Source organism: Lepidochelys kempii, chromosome 1 (genome assembly GCF_965140265.1).
Source record: "Lepidochelys kempii isolate rLepKem1 chromosome 1, rLepKem1.hap2, whole genome shotgun sequence".
Lineage (NCBI taxonomy): Eukaryota > Metazoa > Chordata > Testudines > Cheloniidae > Lepidochelys > Lepidochelys kempii.
Window position 1 is genome coordinate 131,729,717 of NC_133256.1, and position 15,672 is coordinate 131,745,388.

General features: G+C 43.2%; 1 protein-coding gene across 1 annotated transcript in view; it reads left to right on the forward strand.

Annotated features, from left to right (window-relative positions):
• The first annotated feature begins 485 nt into the window (after positions 1-485).
• Positions 486-15,672, forward strand: part of WWC3 (WWC family member 3) — a 171,612-nt gene continuing 156,425 nt past the window's right edge. The window contains exon 1 of the mRNA XM_073354676.1: positions 486-688. Within this exon, the coding sequence (XP_073210777.1) occupies positions 486-688 (203 nt within the window). The remainder of the gene's footprint in view (positions 689-15,672) is intronic.

The following is a 15,672-nucleotide window of genomic DNA, read 5'->3' on the forward strand; positions in this document are numbered from 1 at the left end:
CTGGGCCAGGAGCTAAGTTGGGTCGCCGCGCCTCACCCCCGCTCCCGGGCCCGCTCCCCTGGCCGGAGGGGAGTGTCTGCGCCGCCGGGGCTGGAGGCGGAGGGGAAGCGCCGCTCCCCGCCCCAGCGTGGGAATCGCCGGGAGGGGCCGGCCCTGGCGCAGGGAGGGAGGGAAGATGGCCGGGGCAGGCGCCGGGCTGGAGCGGGGGGAGCCGGCGGGGCTGTGAGCGGGGCGGGCGCTGGGCGACGCGGGCTCTCGGGGCCGCTGCCGGGCGGGGTTAGCGGCGGGGCTGGTCCCGGCTCGGAGCGGGGGAGGATGAGCCCGGCGCGGCGCTGCCGGAGCCGCCCGAGTCCCGCTCCCCGCGGGGCCGCTTGGTAGCGCTGGAGGCGGCGACGGCGGCGGGCGGCCGGGGCCCGGCAGCGGGGCCGGACGGGGAGCGGGCGGCGGCCGGGGCCGGGTGGCGGCGGCCGGGGAGCGGCGGGGCCATGCCGTGGGTGAGCGGCCGGCGGCGGCGGCAGCCGCCGCAGCAGGGAGCCGGGCAGCCGGCGGCGGGGGGCGGCCCGCGGGGCCGGGAGAGCTCGGAGCTGCCGCTGCCCGCGGGCTGGGAGGAGGCGAGAGACTTCGACGGGCGCGTCTTCTACATCGACCACAACACCCGGCAGACCTCGTGGATCGACCCCCGGGACAGGTAAGGGGCACCCACGCCGCCTGCACGGAGCCGGGCGGGGGGGGGAGCACATGGGGTTGGAGCCTGGCGAGCCCCTGGTCACATCTGGCTGATGCCCCCTTGTTCCCACCTCCTCTTGGGGGGGGGGGTCTCCATTGCCCCTTTGTGCTCCCTCCCAGCAGCCCGGGCTAGGGTGGATCGGCTGCCTCGCCTCAGCTTTGCTTTTGGAGGCTAGCGGGCCCGGGTTTCGAATCCAGCCCCTGCCCGCTCGCCCTCTCCGCGCTCACGCAGCCGAGCGGTCGGGAGGTGTGTGCGCGCTGGCTGGGGCCGTCACGCCTTCGCCGGGCTGCCCGCTCTGCTGGAGCCAGGTTCAGCCCGCACGGCACGGACAGAAAGAGACCTTCCAAGTTGCAAAACTGTCGCAGCGTTTCAGCTTGCAATAATGGGCTGAAGCCACCTGAAAGAGCAGCCGGTCGGCGGCACTCGATTTTATTGATCTGGCGATGGTGGTGGTTTGTCCGTTCCATGGTGTAAGTTTACAAGCCAAGGAAATCCAGAAAGGACACTTCCCGCAACAGATTTAAAAGGCTTGATTGGGTTTTTGTAAGTCACGGGTTGCTCTAGTAATTTTTAACTCAATTCCCAATATGAAGTCAAAGGAACTCTTCTTGCTCTCATCGAAACTTCTGCAAACTGTTGTTTGTATTTCAGCATAAGCCTTTTAAAGAATTTGTAGTCGGGTGAAATATCACTTTGCTCTGAAGTGTGAAAGTGGAGATATTATTTGGTGCAGGGTGGTGTAGTTTAGAAGTACGGAGTTGTCACTTGTTGAAATCTAATACATTCCTTCTCAGAAGAACAGAAAAATGTTTAGGCCTCCTCCGATTTAAATATTCTTAAAGGGGCCCTCTGTGGAATCTTTGCTTCTCTGCTCTAGAAACCCCAAACAACTCCCACACCCGTTAAACTGCACTATTTTAGATGTAGCTGTGTTTTTAAAAGAAATGGAGCATAAAGTCTCTTACAGTGGATAGACTGACTGAGCTGCATAGCTTTATTCTGATACAGTACTCAGTCCCTGTAAACGCTTGCACATGCTTAACTTTACTTGCATGAATAATCACACTGACTTCTGAAGTGGACCAACTCACTTAAGTTAGGTGTGTGTGTTTGCAGGATCAGGTCCTCAGTCATTTCTGTATAGTATTAAGGTATCTTTTTACTTCCAATTTGTAAATATTATTTGAGCGGTAAAAACTTATTTTAGGAGACAAAGCAGCACTGTCTGTGGTTAGTGCCCATACATAGTTTTGTGAGTGGTGTATAACTAGAAGCCTGGAGTGTTTTCATTTTTCAAGTGCTATTATAGAATCCACTATAACTTTGCAGCATGACCATGCTGATTTATTAGCTGGTTTGAACAAATTGGAAACACAGGCGCTTGAGACATAATTATATAATATGATAGTTTACCTTATCAGAAGATAACATTTAGGGAGAAATTTGGTAAATTAGTGTTTTTCTAATCAATTTGAGGACTATGTGGGCTACTACAGATTTCTTTGGACTACATTGTCACAGAATGACTTCACATCTTTTGGGCTTGGTGGCATGTAATAAATAAGATTAAATGAACTCAATGAGTGAAAAAACATCAATTTTAAAAAATAGGTTTTTAGTATTTTTCATAAACTTGCATCAGCTAAATGAAGAATTTATTACAGTTTAAAGATTATGGAAGTATGTAACATTTATAGATGGTGTGGTCTGGTAAACACAATCTCACTTTGAAGAGTTGCTCTAAAAGTTTCCATGTAGAGTTACTGAACACAAGTGTCAGTATTTTAGATGTTGGTAAAATAAGAACATTTGCTGTATACTTTTCTATATTAAACAATTTTTTATAGTAAGTGAAAGTTAGAAAAGGACAGTTTGAACTTCAGCCAGAGCTACCTTGCCAGAAATATGCATGGAATGTTAAGCAGGCCACAGAAACATTTAAATGGAGTCTGGTTTAAAGACTGTAATAATAATTTGTTCAATTCCTGTTTTCTTGCACAATGGTACACTGCTGTTTTTGTAGGTAAATATTTATACAGTTTATACAGTTAGCTGTTTTATTTGAAAACAAAAGTTTGGCTTTTTCCGTATTCTATTGACTGTGTATATGTGTATCCTTTGTGTTCATGTACTGCAGTTTTGTGTATTCAGTTGGCATATAATTTTCTGCATTGATTGTATACTCTAATGCTGTTCATTTATTCTGAATATGCAGTGGTGTTACAGCCATCTAGGTCCCAGGATATTAGAGAGACAAGGTGGGTGAGGTTTAATGGCCCAATTTTTGGTTTTGAATATGCTACCTTCGGGGTGTTTGAAGGCAAGTATGTTTGTCTCAGTAGTCTGTCTCTCTCTTTGCTTTCACCTGAAATGTAATGGAAGGAGGAAGCCTTTCAATATGGTTCTTCGGAATATATGGAGCAAATATATAGAGTGCAGAGGAAAGAATTAAACAAGTCTTAGCATAACACCATTGAATTTTTTTCAGAGTAACAGCCGTGTTAGTCTGTATTCGCAAAAAGAAAAGGAGTACTTGTGGCACCTTAGAGACTAACCAATTTATTTGAGCATAAGCTTTCGTGAGCTACAGCTCACTGGCATCCGATGAAGTGAGCTGTAGCTCACGAAAGCTTATGCTCAAATAAATTGGTTAGTCTCTAAGGTGCCACAAGTACTCCTTTTCTTTTTACCATTGAATTTATGACTACATTTACTTCACTATGCTTCAAACTATCATATGCCTTAATTCTTTAAAATAATCTGGATGTTGTCTGATACATGTATAGCTTTGTCCAAATACTAATTTAGATTAATGCTTAATCTTCCCTTGGTTCACCAAGAATGCATGAATATGTGGTACAGTTTATTCAGTGGAGATTGACACATTTAACTTGAAGCAAATACAAAGGTGATTTATATCAGGCCGGTGCCATCAACTGCTGCAGAATTTAAGCTTTCATTCTAGCCCTGTGGTTGCAAAGGTAACCTTTCAAATGCAAACTCAGGATAAACTGCTGCTATGTTATTTTACAGATAGACATCTTCAGAGTATGTTGCTGATTAGATGTTTCTTTGGAAATACTATTGAGTGAAAGCTGACCAGGCTTGTCAGTTTTCATTGCTGCTATTCAAAGTCTTCTGGGTGGCAGTGGAACAAATAAGAACTCAATTTTGCCAATGCTTGGGAAAGCCCTAAGCAGCTAGGAGACATATGTACTGTAGCTATTCATTTTTTGGGGAAAAGGACTTAACACCAAGTTGAGGGAGGGATAGGGTGAAAGTCTCCACAGTATGCATCTGATGAAGTGAGCTGTAGCTCACGAAAGCTTATGCTCAAATAAATTGGTTAGTCTCTAAGGTGCCACAAGTACTCCTTTTCTTTTTGCGAATACAGACTAACACTGCTGTTACTCTGAAACCTGTCAGGGTAGCAATAGTACATCTCTCCCCCCCACACCGGATCACATCAACCAGGAGATTGGGGGAGGAGTAAAGTAGCAGAAATTACTCCCCATTCCTGAAGCAGCCAAAAGGTGGTGGTGGGTTGGTTGTTTTTTGTTTTTTTTTGGGGGGGGGGTGGAGGAGGACAAACCCAGTATGTTTTTACTATCTAGCAGCCAAAAGGTATTAGGAAAAATTTGAAGCTTGGCCCACAGGCACCTCAAATTATCAGCCATCTACTAACTAGAGAATGATAGGAAAGATGGAGCCCAATTCCCAAGCACACATCAGGGACAGCATTATGTTAGGCATTCCAGCATGCTCCCCATTCCCAGCAGCTTGGGGCGTGGCTCTTCTTTTGGGCATTGCCTCCAGACAGTGTGGCGTGGGGTGTGTGTCTCAATCTTTTGTTTGAGTACAAACTTAAACCTACCACCAGTTGTTTGGTTAACAAATTGATCCCTGTGTCAGGGTGGGCAGGAGGGAGAGGGGCAAAGGTTAATGGGATAAGTTAGGAAAGCAGTATGTATACAGATTTTTTTGGAGGCAGAGGTGAGGACGAGATGCAAGAGAGAGGAGGAGGAGAACACAGTGAAAAGAGAGACGAGATGATGGTAGATGGAAAGAGAAAGAAGAGAACTGGAAACTGAATACAACTCAGGAAAAATACATTAGATCACTTATAGGAAAGAAAGTGGAGTAAAGTTAGGAAGGAAAACAAGGAATAATATGAGAGATGAAGTAAGGAAGGTCAGTGTCACAGGATGGTCTGCTTGCCACTGGGTGGTGCCTCGTGATGATTAGTTCTGCCTAGATTAGCAACCCCTTTCTGGTCTTCCCCCGTACAGTTCTTCTCCTGCTCACCAAGTCACCGTATGTCTACTGCATGACGCGGCCCTCCAGCGAGATCACACTATAATTTCCTCTTCATGGGGAGTCTTTCAAAGTCCTTCTGCACCCACAGCATCAGGCAGTCCTCAGATGACTGCCCTGACTATGTCACTCCTGCAGTGTCTCCAGCAGTCTTCGTATCAACTGCCCTTAACAAAACCACTCTGCAGTGGATGATTGGGAAACCAAGGCATACCTTCTACTCTGGGTTCCTGTTCAGGGCTCTGTGGTAAGCAGTTGGTCTGGGACTTCACCAATCTTATTGCCCTCTTCTTTTTCATCAGCCTTCTTAGTCAGACCCCTTTCTCTTAGCCCCATTAAGTAAACCCTTCCTCATGAGTAGTCCTATCTCCCATTCCTGCTCCCTTCCTGCAGGGAGAGAAGCTGAAGGCTTCATCCCTGTTGCCTCCCACCCTGTTGCAACTGCCAGCCTCCTACCTTTATAGAAGCCCTGCCTGCGCCCTCATAGGAGAGCTTCCCTATAATTAGGCCCTCCACACAGCCTAAATCTCCCCCATTTTGCAGTTTAATTGGTTGATGGGGCCCACCTAGCCTAATCAATTCTTTCAGAGCTGCTGTGGAGAGCACGTCCCAACACAGTCAGCCAAGCAGTTTTAGAGAGTATTTTATCTTTGAGATGGATCACTGCCTTGGTTGACAAAGATAATTGTGTTGTATTTAGACTTCTTAGCACTATATAAAATCAATGTGCTATGTATTAAATGGATTATAAATGATTAGATCTCAAAAATTATTAATGGATAATCATCAATGAGTCTGAACTCCCCCATCTGTCTGTCTGTCTCTCCCTCTGTATTTATTATACCTGGGCTCTGTAGCATAGACATGGGCTATGTTGGCCAAAGGTAGATGCAGTGTATCTTGACAGAAGTTCTTCTGCCAGCATAGTAATACCACCTCCCTGAATGACATTAGTTAAGATGACAAAGAAGCATCTGCACTGGTGGTTTTGTCAGCCTAATTATCTTCAGGGTGTGTGTTTTTTTGTTCCACATTCCTAGCCAGCATAGCTCTTCTGACATACCTTTGTGGTGTAGACCAAGGCCATAGATTATAAACTCTTCACTGTGGGTCTTGATCAGTGGCTAGGGCGCTTAGATACTGTGGTAATACAAACGTTTCTTGTGACCGTTTTTTTCTGAGTTTGGCAAGGGGGTGGACTTTGTGTCAGGGATGTGCCTTTTTCTGTCCCTGTGAAAACTGTTGAAATTTGAAAAAGCCTTTGAAAAATTGCAGTTTGCACGTGCTCAGTAGAGATTTTGATTTTAGAAGCTAAATTATCTGAAGATTCTGTCTGCACTGGATGTGCTGCGACTTGGAGCTGAGCTGGACGTGCTCTGCAGTTGCAGATCTGGGCTGCTGCAGGCTGTGTTGGGCATGGGCACCTAAAGTTAAACTGAGAGATGGAGGTTTACCTTTCCTGTGCTCTTAGTGATGCCCTGTTGGCACCCATTCAGGCAGCATGGAGGCGAAGGTTACCTGATTTGAATGCAGAGGGGACAAAAGCTAGATTTGGAGGGGGAATAGTCTGAAGGAAATGGGGAGTGAATCCCAAGACTGAGAATGGAAGCTGGGTAAAGGGGGGTTGGGAAGGGGAAGAGGTGGACGTGAAGGAGACTGGGACCGGGAACCAGAGGGGAGGGGGAAAGAAATGAGGGGGTGGGGAGACATCTGCAGAAGAGCTAGGGTGTGGGGGAGAAATGGGACTAGTTGGACAAGGAGCTGGGATGGGGAAGAAGGGACACTGAGATTGGATTAGGAGCCTATGTGGAGGGAGACTGTGAGCCACTGACAGGGAACATGGATAGGGGAGCAGTGAGTGGAGTCAGGGTGGTGGGGGGGGAGGGGAGAGAAGAGAGAGATTGGGTAAAGAGTGGAGAGATTGGGCCAGGAGACTGGGTAGGAGTGGCAGAGTGAGACTGGGATGAGCAGTTTGGTGGGGTGAGACTAGGGCTTGGTGATCCTGGGATGAAAAGCCTGAGGTGTAGAGACCAGCTAAATAAGGAGAACGGGACTGGGAAGAGACAGGACCAGGACATGTTGGGAGGGATAGAGCAGAAAAGAACGGGATCACACTTGGATGGATGGGCACCAGCCACTCTTTCCACCAGACTCTCGGCCACTGAACCAAAGTGTAGTACAGACTGGCCCACTGAGGTTCCTCCCCCTCCTCAGCAGGCGTGCTAGAACTGTTTTTATAGTGGGGGTGCTGAGAGCCATTGAACCAAACTGTAAACCCTGTGTATAATGGAAACCACTTCAAGCCAGGGGGTGTGGCAGCACCACCTGAACCTCTGGTTCCTCAGGTGGCAGCAGATCCCACCACTTGGTGTAGGGGTGGGATGCGAGGGCTAGGGAAGTGTATGGTGTGAAGCATGAGCATGTACAGATGTTCTGCAGAAGTGGTTTGGAGGTTGGAAGGTTTGCAGAGCCTGGGGATTGAAGGAAGAGAAAGGAGGTTCTCATGGTTTTAGGCAGTTGAATGTTGCTCTGGAGAATTGGATTCTATTCTCCCTCTGCCCCAGGTTCTGTCGCTTAAACCAGGCTTTTCACATGTGATCACTGATTGTGTAGTCCTCATTTTTTGGCTGCCTGACTTGAGACTCTGGAGTTTGATTTGCAGAAGTGCTGAGTACTCACAGCTGCAACTGAAGCCAGTGAGAGTTGCTCTTCGAACATTCTAGAGAACAGGTGATTTGCCTGGTGATTTCGACAGTATGGCCTGGGTTTCCTTCCTCCCCCGTCCCTCGTTTTTGCTCTGAATGCAGGAATTATACTTTTTATGACCTGTGTTATGCAAGTGGTCAGTCTAGATAATCACAGCTGTCCCATCTAGCTTTTAAAATATATTAATCTATTTCTTTAAATTGCTGGAGATGTATAGGTGCAAATATTTTTTACTCCAACTTGTTGGCCTGGGCCCTGATTCTCCCAACACACGCATGCTTAACTTGATACTTGTGAGTGACTTAAGTGTTTGAAGGATTGGGGCCAGAGATGTCAGGCTAGTCAGTGTTGGGTACTTTTTTAAACTTGATGTTTACTTAAAAATTGTAGCTTCTTTGTTACTCTTATTTGATAACTGAAATCTAGTTCATGGGTAATAATTTGAACATGATCTTTTTAACCCTCAGTGCATTGTCGTTTAGATACTTTGAAACAAGTGAGATGATTACAGTATTATTTTTGCCCAAATTATATGCCTGTTTTGAGGAAAAGTAGTTACGTGTTAATTCCATGTCCATTTGTTTCCTAATTAATAGCTTTGAAATCCTATGGTTTATCCAGCCTTGTTGAACACTGATGCTGTACCTCTTGTGGCAGAAGATTCTAACTATTACTGGCCTAAAATGTGTTGAGAGTAGTATTCTGGAATCGTAGAAGGTAGAGATGGAAGCTTCTCTCTAGATTATGCAGACCATTTCTCTCCAAAAAGTGAAGGATTGTTCCCTACAGTACAGTACAAATGATAGATTTGTATATTAAAAAGAACATTAGATTTTTAAGTTTAGATTGAGTGACACTAAACTTTGTGGTCAGGTTAGCCAATTTTTGCAGTAGCTTAAGAAGGAAAAAAAAAATTAGAGTGCTGTGAAACCTTAACAAGCAGAAAGATGATAGGCTGCTAAATGTTTTGTCAGAGTTCACAGAAATGAGATTTTATTTTGTGCGCTTGATAAACTCATGCAGTTGTGCACTTCCAGATGATCTGCTGCTCAAATATATTTATCAGGAAAAATGTTCGTAGAGTTCAGGGCTTTGCAGTGTTACGGCAATGATACAGGAATGTATGATAAGTGCTTACTCTTAGAAGGTCCTGGCTGTCTGTGGGGAGGTGGTGAGCACCCTTGAGTTGGACTTGAGGGCATTAGGCAGCTCTCAATATCTAGCCCTGAGCAGCCAAGTTTTGAACAGAAGGAATTTTTGGAAAATATTTGTTCTTGAGAATTTGAGACCTATCGCTGCTGAGTACTGATGGATGAAAGGTAATGCAGTTTAATCTTGGACAAAATGAGGATGCTTTCTTTAATAGCAAATGTGTGTAAGAGTTTTAAGGTAAGGCAAATTCAGAGAAATGTTAAACATGTCCTCAGATGATGGGACTTCAGATGCTGTTAAAAGTGTGAGCTGCAAGGGGTAGGGACTTTGGGCTAGTCTACACTGGCAATGCTGAAGCGCTGCCGCAGCAGCACTTTAACATGCCTTTTGTGGTCACAGTGGCTCTAAAAAAACCCCCACCTCAAGGAGGGGCTTAGCTCCCAGCACAGGGCACTGTTTACACTAGTGCTTTAGAGCGTTGCAACTTGCTGCTCTCAGGGGCGTGTTTTTTCACACCCCTGAGTGAGAAAGTTGCAGCGCTGTTAATTGCCAGTGTAGACAAGCCCTAAGTCTCTTTAATTGCATGTAAAATGCAATGTGCTCCAGAAGCACTTAGAAATAACACGCATGTAGGTGTTACTGAACAGGAACTTAAATATTAGCTTTTTAAAAAACGGTAGCTAGAATGCATATGTCATATAAAAGAACATTTTTACTCTGCTTCTCAGGTTCTATGATTAGCTGATTTAAGAATGAGTGACTTGAGATTTCAGTCCTGAGTATAAAATGTGGATTTAGGTTTCTGTCGTCTTGAGCAAACTTTAGTATAGATTTAGAGACCATAGATATCAATTTAGTTTGTGTTAGAGCCAAAAATGTAGTTTGTTTAGAGTATGAAGTGTAACAGTGTACAAACAGAAGAACAAATCCTTTACAGGCAAGAAAAAAAGTGTAGGAATTTGTCTATAGTGGATAAAACCCCACTATATTTACCCTGTCCTTCATAAACTATTAAATATAATGCTTGATTCATGGGGCTTCTAATATTGTGGTGGGAGTGTATGGGGGAGTACTTTTATAAAGGTATGTATGGGTCTCTACAGAAATACATTTAATTGCTTTTTTGGCAGAACAAAATAAAACTACTATTTTTGCCTACAGTTTAAAAATAGAACTTCCTGAATATCATGTCTGCTAAGATGTGACAACTTGCATTCTTCAGCAGAGCAAGCAAGTGCCACAGATTCTTAACATTGGGTCTTTAGTTTGACTGCAGCATTGACCAATGAAAATAGAAATGTAGGTGTTTTCTCATCTCTCTCAATCTTCCCAATCGAATATAGACTAGGGTAGCATCTGTACTAGTCGAAGCAAGATAAAAAGAGAAACAAAAGTTACAAAAAGGCTGGATTAGGGCTAGCCTACAGGGAATAATGTTTCTCATGTTTCTGCAGTAGGATTCTTGTTTGTTTTTGTTTGCAGTAGCACCTAGGGGCCCCAAACAAAACTGGTGGCCTATTTTGCTAGGTGCAGTGCAAACATCAAAGACATTTCCCGTCTGAGTGCGCTTAAAGTCTAAATGTGGACAAGATGCCACAGAGGTGTGGGGAAACAAAATGAGGTAGAGGGGCAGGGGAAGAGGTTGAAATATTAGGAACGCTAGATATCCTATTTAAGGTCTTTCTACACATGGACTTGCATTGGTTTAACTAAAGGTGTGTTTTAAAAGTGACTTAAAAAACCTGGTGTGAATCCATTTTAAAATGGCTTATATCGATTGAGCTTAAGTTGGTAAGGAATTGACTTCGTTTTAAATTGACTCATCAATTTATCTTAATTTAAGATATCCCTATGTGCATACCAGTCTAACTAAACTGATCTTAAAAAAAAGACAAGTCTTATATTACGTATAATATGGAGGCTTAAGTTTTTGAATAAAAATAAGATGGGTGTATGAGGGATAATAATGAATCACTAAATAGGTCATGTGCTTAGTAATTATCATTAGATAGTTGTATCATGGTAAAGGTGGATCTTTGGAAGGGGTTTTAAGGGCAGGGTACTGCGTGTGTGAATCATTTGGGGGAGGGCATTCCAGTCACTGAGGTTAGCAAGGAAGGAGGCATGAAGGTGTGTGTGGTAAAAGTGGACAAGTGAAGGATGGAGGCGGACATCCTTGGCAGAGTAAAGGGTGTGTGTGATACAGTGAGATAGAAGAAGGGCCTTGATGGTAGGGACCAAAAGTTTGTAAGGGAGAGCCAATGGAAGTAGTTAAAGTTCATGTGAGGAGAGGGAGGTACTGTGATCAAAGTGGTAGGCTAAGGTGATTATTCTGGCAGTAGTAATTTGAATTAGATGCTTGAAATTTTTCAAAATTTTTCGGTGTGGGCTTGTATGGAGCAAGATTGGAATACTCAAGGTCAGAGAGGATGCGATTACAATAATTGAGGCACGAGATGATAGATGAAAGCTTTGATGCACTGAATAGAGAAAAGTGCTGGATGTCTTTGTTTGCTTCATTGCTAGTAATAGGAGTATTTCATGCCAAGGAGAGTACTTCTGTTTCTGGAACAATGGGCCATGGATCAGTGAGGAAACTTGAACATGAAAGTAGATCTTGGTTAGCCATGTCTGGAGATTCTGGATAGTTTTCTGACCTGATTTTTGTTGTGTCCTCACCCTTTCTAGGTAGATAATTTTAATCGGTTCTACCAACAAGTTGTAGTACATACCACTTTTAATAGTCCATTGAGTCATTTCTGTCATCCATTGTGTGCTCTTGTCCTGTACTCTTCATGTCACCATTGAGATAGTATATTAAGGTGTGTGTTTTTTTTTAAACCTACAATAAAAGGGTGGTTTGTGCATGTAGCAAAGACTAGTGCAATATCTCATAGTTATTTATATAGCACCGACAATGTGTGTGGCACGTTATAGAAAAGGGATTATGGCAGCAGTGTTTTGAATTGGAATTCAATTTTGAAATTTAAGATGCTTATATGAAGGATTGTTTAGATTGTATTTTTTAAAAAAAGCTTTAAAATAAAAAATGAACTAAAAGTTTTATATGAAAGGGAAGATTGTGTAGAGATAAGTCATTTAGTTGATGTTGAGAAAACAATGTAGGCGTTTGTTTAATCAATAATCTCCAGTTGCTCAGCTTTTGTTTCCCCAATAACTAAAGGAATTATGCCTCCCTGACTGAAGATGAAGTCATATAAACATCAAGATCTGTTATTGTGGATGTTATATGTGGTTCAAAAAATAGTGAAATAGTAAAATTACTTCTATTAAAATTAGTTGGTTTTAAACATACTATTAAAAGCAATATAGCAATTTAAAATACGTTCAGAATGCAATAATTGTGGGTATTTAATGTTGTAGGGTACTCGGATTTTAAAATACAAAAGAAACCTTTAGTAGTTCAACAGGCTTCCATCACGTGCCGGAGAGAGCTGACATTGACAATTCACTGTTAATATTGTGATAGGTTTTGTAATCCCATAAAGTATCTTGGGGGGGGGGCATTGTAATAAATTTATGAATAATTTTTGTATGGTTGTGTTCTGCTACATGGGGGAGGATTACTACAGCTCATCGAGGAACTAAAACTGTGTGTGTAGGGGTGATTAAAGTGAGTTACTGAGACTAAATAACTTTAGAGAGGTATAGGGTAGCCAGGTGCCCAGTTTTTGACTGGAAAGTCTGATTGAAAAGTGGACCTGACAGTGTCCAGTCAGCTCTACTGACTGGACACCTCAAGTTCGGTTGCTACAAGCGGGGGAGGCAGGGATGCGCTTGGTCATCACCTGCTACAGCCCCTAGTCAGCTGGGGCTGCCTCCTACCTTCGTTGGGCAGCTGTTCCAGCCCAGCCCCTCAGGCAGCTCCGTCCTGGCCCGGAGGGTCAGAGGGGAAAAGCAGCGAGTGATTGGGAAGGGGGGAAGAGGAGTGGACAGGTGGTGGGGCCTCAGGGGAAGAGGCGGGTCAGGGGTGGGAGCTCGGGGGTAGGGGCAGGGCTTTGGGGGTAATAGTTGGGGCAGGGGTGGGGCCTCGGGGGAAGAGGCAGGGCTGGAGTGTCCAGTTTTAAATATTACCAAGTTGGCAACCCTAGAGAGGTACCACCCCTTGGAATGGCTTGCATGTATTGGTTCAGGCTGGGTTTTCCAGAGACTCAAACAAAGAAAGGGCTTTTGATGTAAAAAAGCTGAGTTTAAAAGACCAAGGGCCTTCTTTCTGATTCCGCAAATGGACAGAATCTTCTATCCATGGGTGGCCCTAGCCCTTGTGGAATGGTTGGAGGACTTCATCTTACTAAGGCCCCGCAAAATTTTGGCCTATGCCCCATAAGACCTCTGGTAAGCTTTAAGCATGCAAATAGAATTTTTAGTGTTTTATATGTTTTTTTCTGTAGTGCTTTTACCTTAAGAATAAATGTCCTTGCTTAGAAAGAGTTGTGTAGTAACTGGGAACTGCTAGTAATACGCTGTTCATTGCTCTTGGAGACAAAACAATTCACGGGTGCTGGCTGTTAGCACCAGCAAGTCTGTCTGCCTGTCACAGTGTATGGGAGGGAGATGTGCAGCCTTAAAACCTGCTGGTCAGAAGGGAGTGGGAGAAAGGTCCTTACCCAGACATAGGTGATGGCAGCAGACCTGAAACCTGACTGGGTTTCCAGTTGAGTGGACCATGCGGGTCAGGGGATGCAGTTATAGTTACCCTGAAGCTTTGATGAATATTACTCAGAATGAATGTAAGGGTTTTACCAGAAGATAATTTGTCTAATTTCTAGCCAAACTTAAAGCCCTGATACTACTTACACATGTGCTTACCTTGAGTAAAGTTAAGCATATGCAGCAGTAGGCTTGGCAGAATTTAATTTTAATTTTTAAAATAATTTCAGTGGATAATATCAGTCTATTTTTAATCATTTTTTCCTTTTTTGATCAATTTAAATTTTCACAGTTGTGGAAAATATTCGAGGGAGTGTCAGACAATAATTATTTAATGACCATAGACGTTGAGATTCAAAAAGTTAAAGCTTTGTCACTGTTAAACATATTGTCAACATCACATGCAAAATATGCAGAGTAATATCCTTAAATCAAGCTATCATTCTCAAGCAACATAGGGTGAAAGGCTAAGCTTAAGTGTTGCCAGTTTTAAAAGTTATGTATTCTTTTTTGTGAAACAGGCATGTTGACAATCATTTTGAATTGCACTCCCTCGTTTTCGCCGTCAGTGCATAATTTATGTAAGAAAAAGTTTGAAAGGCTTATTGCGTGTTTACTGCAGAAGTACAAGTAGTGTCTCCAGGGTTGAGGTTGCCTTGAGATTGGTGCTTAAATAGCATTAAAATTCCTCTGTTTTACATTTAAGTGTTTGAATTTACTCTTTTCTTTTCCTTTTGTGGATACAGTCTGACGCGGCTGCTGCTCTGAAACCTGAATTTACTCTCTGTATTTTGTACAATAACTCCTCATTGGACAATTGAATCTTCAGTGTCATTAGTTTAGAAGGATATTTACCAACTTGCAGGAGAAATCTGGAAATATTCTCCTATGAAATGTTGCCCTGATTTCTTCTTATTTATTTGAGTTCTTCTAGCTAAATAACCAGTCTCCACAAACACCAAACTATCTCTACTTTCTCTCTCTGATGACATGTAGAAGCGATTATACTCGGAGTTTCTGTTTCATTGGCCTCTGTCCTTTGCATACTAGTTTAGACTTCCGTTTTATTTCACATAGGCTACCAAATAGCTCTTAGATTGTATCGACTTTTGGTTACCAGTGACCTGTTCTGGTTTTAGACTAATGACCTAAGTTTTAATCTCATTGCCAAAACCCTCTCTTATGTATTGCTTCCCCCCATTAGATACTTGATTAGCTTGTCAGTATAAACTAAAGGAGAATACTATGTGTGGTTTTTTTCTAATGTGGCTTGATTTAAAATTTTGGCTAAGAAGTTTCAGCAGTCTGTATTCTGCTTTTATAAAATCTGTGAACCATTCTGTCATTACAACTTTGCCATAATAAATCACTGACATTTTTGCTACATGTATCATGTCTAATACACAAAAATGCCTGTATTTTTTTAGATTTTCCACATTTAACCATTTCCCAGATTTCTTTAAAACAAATACTTTGTTCAGATACTTGGTTTATACTTTCTGAAGTCAACTGGTAAATCTTAGGGAAGTACAGTGAGAGTGTGTGTCTGTCTGTCTATTTATCTAATCACCTTTTAGATGTATGAAAAGGGAATCCTGTGCCTCTGTTTAAGGGAAAGAAGTTATGGAACTTAAGAAACATTTTATTTTATTTAAAAATCTCTGGTGCCATGTAAAAGAACCATGGAAAATATGTCCTTGTCATGGAAAGGTCTCTCCTCTCCCCACCCCCTCCTTTCTGTAGATGGAGTCCTTCAGAATATGCGTTTGTAAATTTGTCAGTCATGTATTTAGCGGATGGTAAGATGATCATGTTTTATATCGGGGAAAAATAATTTCTCTTGTTAGCCTTGTATTTGATCTGTGGTACCTGTTTTGGTATTGTAGTTGGAAAACTCAGTAGCAATGGTAATATCTCAATTTCTATAGTAGGCTGTGTCTTCACTAGGATAAAGGTGTGTGCCTGCGTGAATATGTGCATCCCTCCCCCCTTTGATTGTACCTCAGGTTAGCTAGCTCAAGTTAAGAATATACCTTTTTTCTGTAATCTAAAAGTAGTAAATATGGCATGCATCATTTTTGTAAGACCAAGTTCTTGAAAAA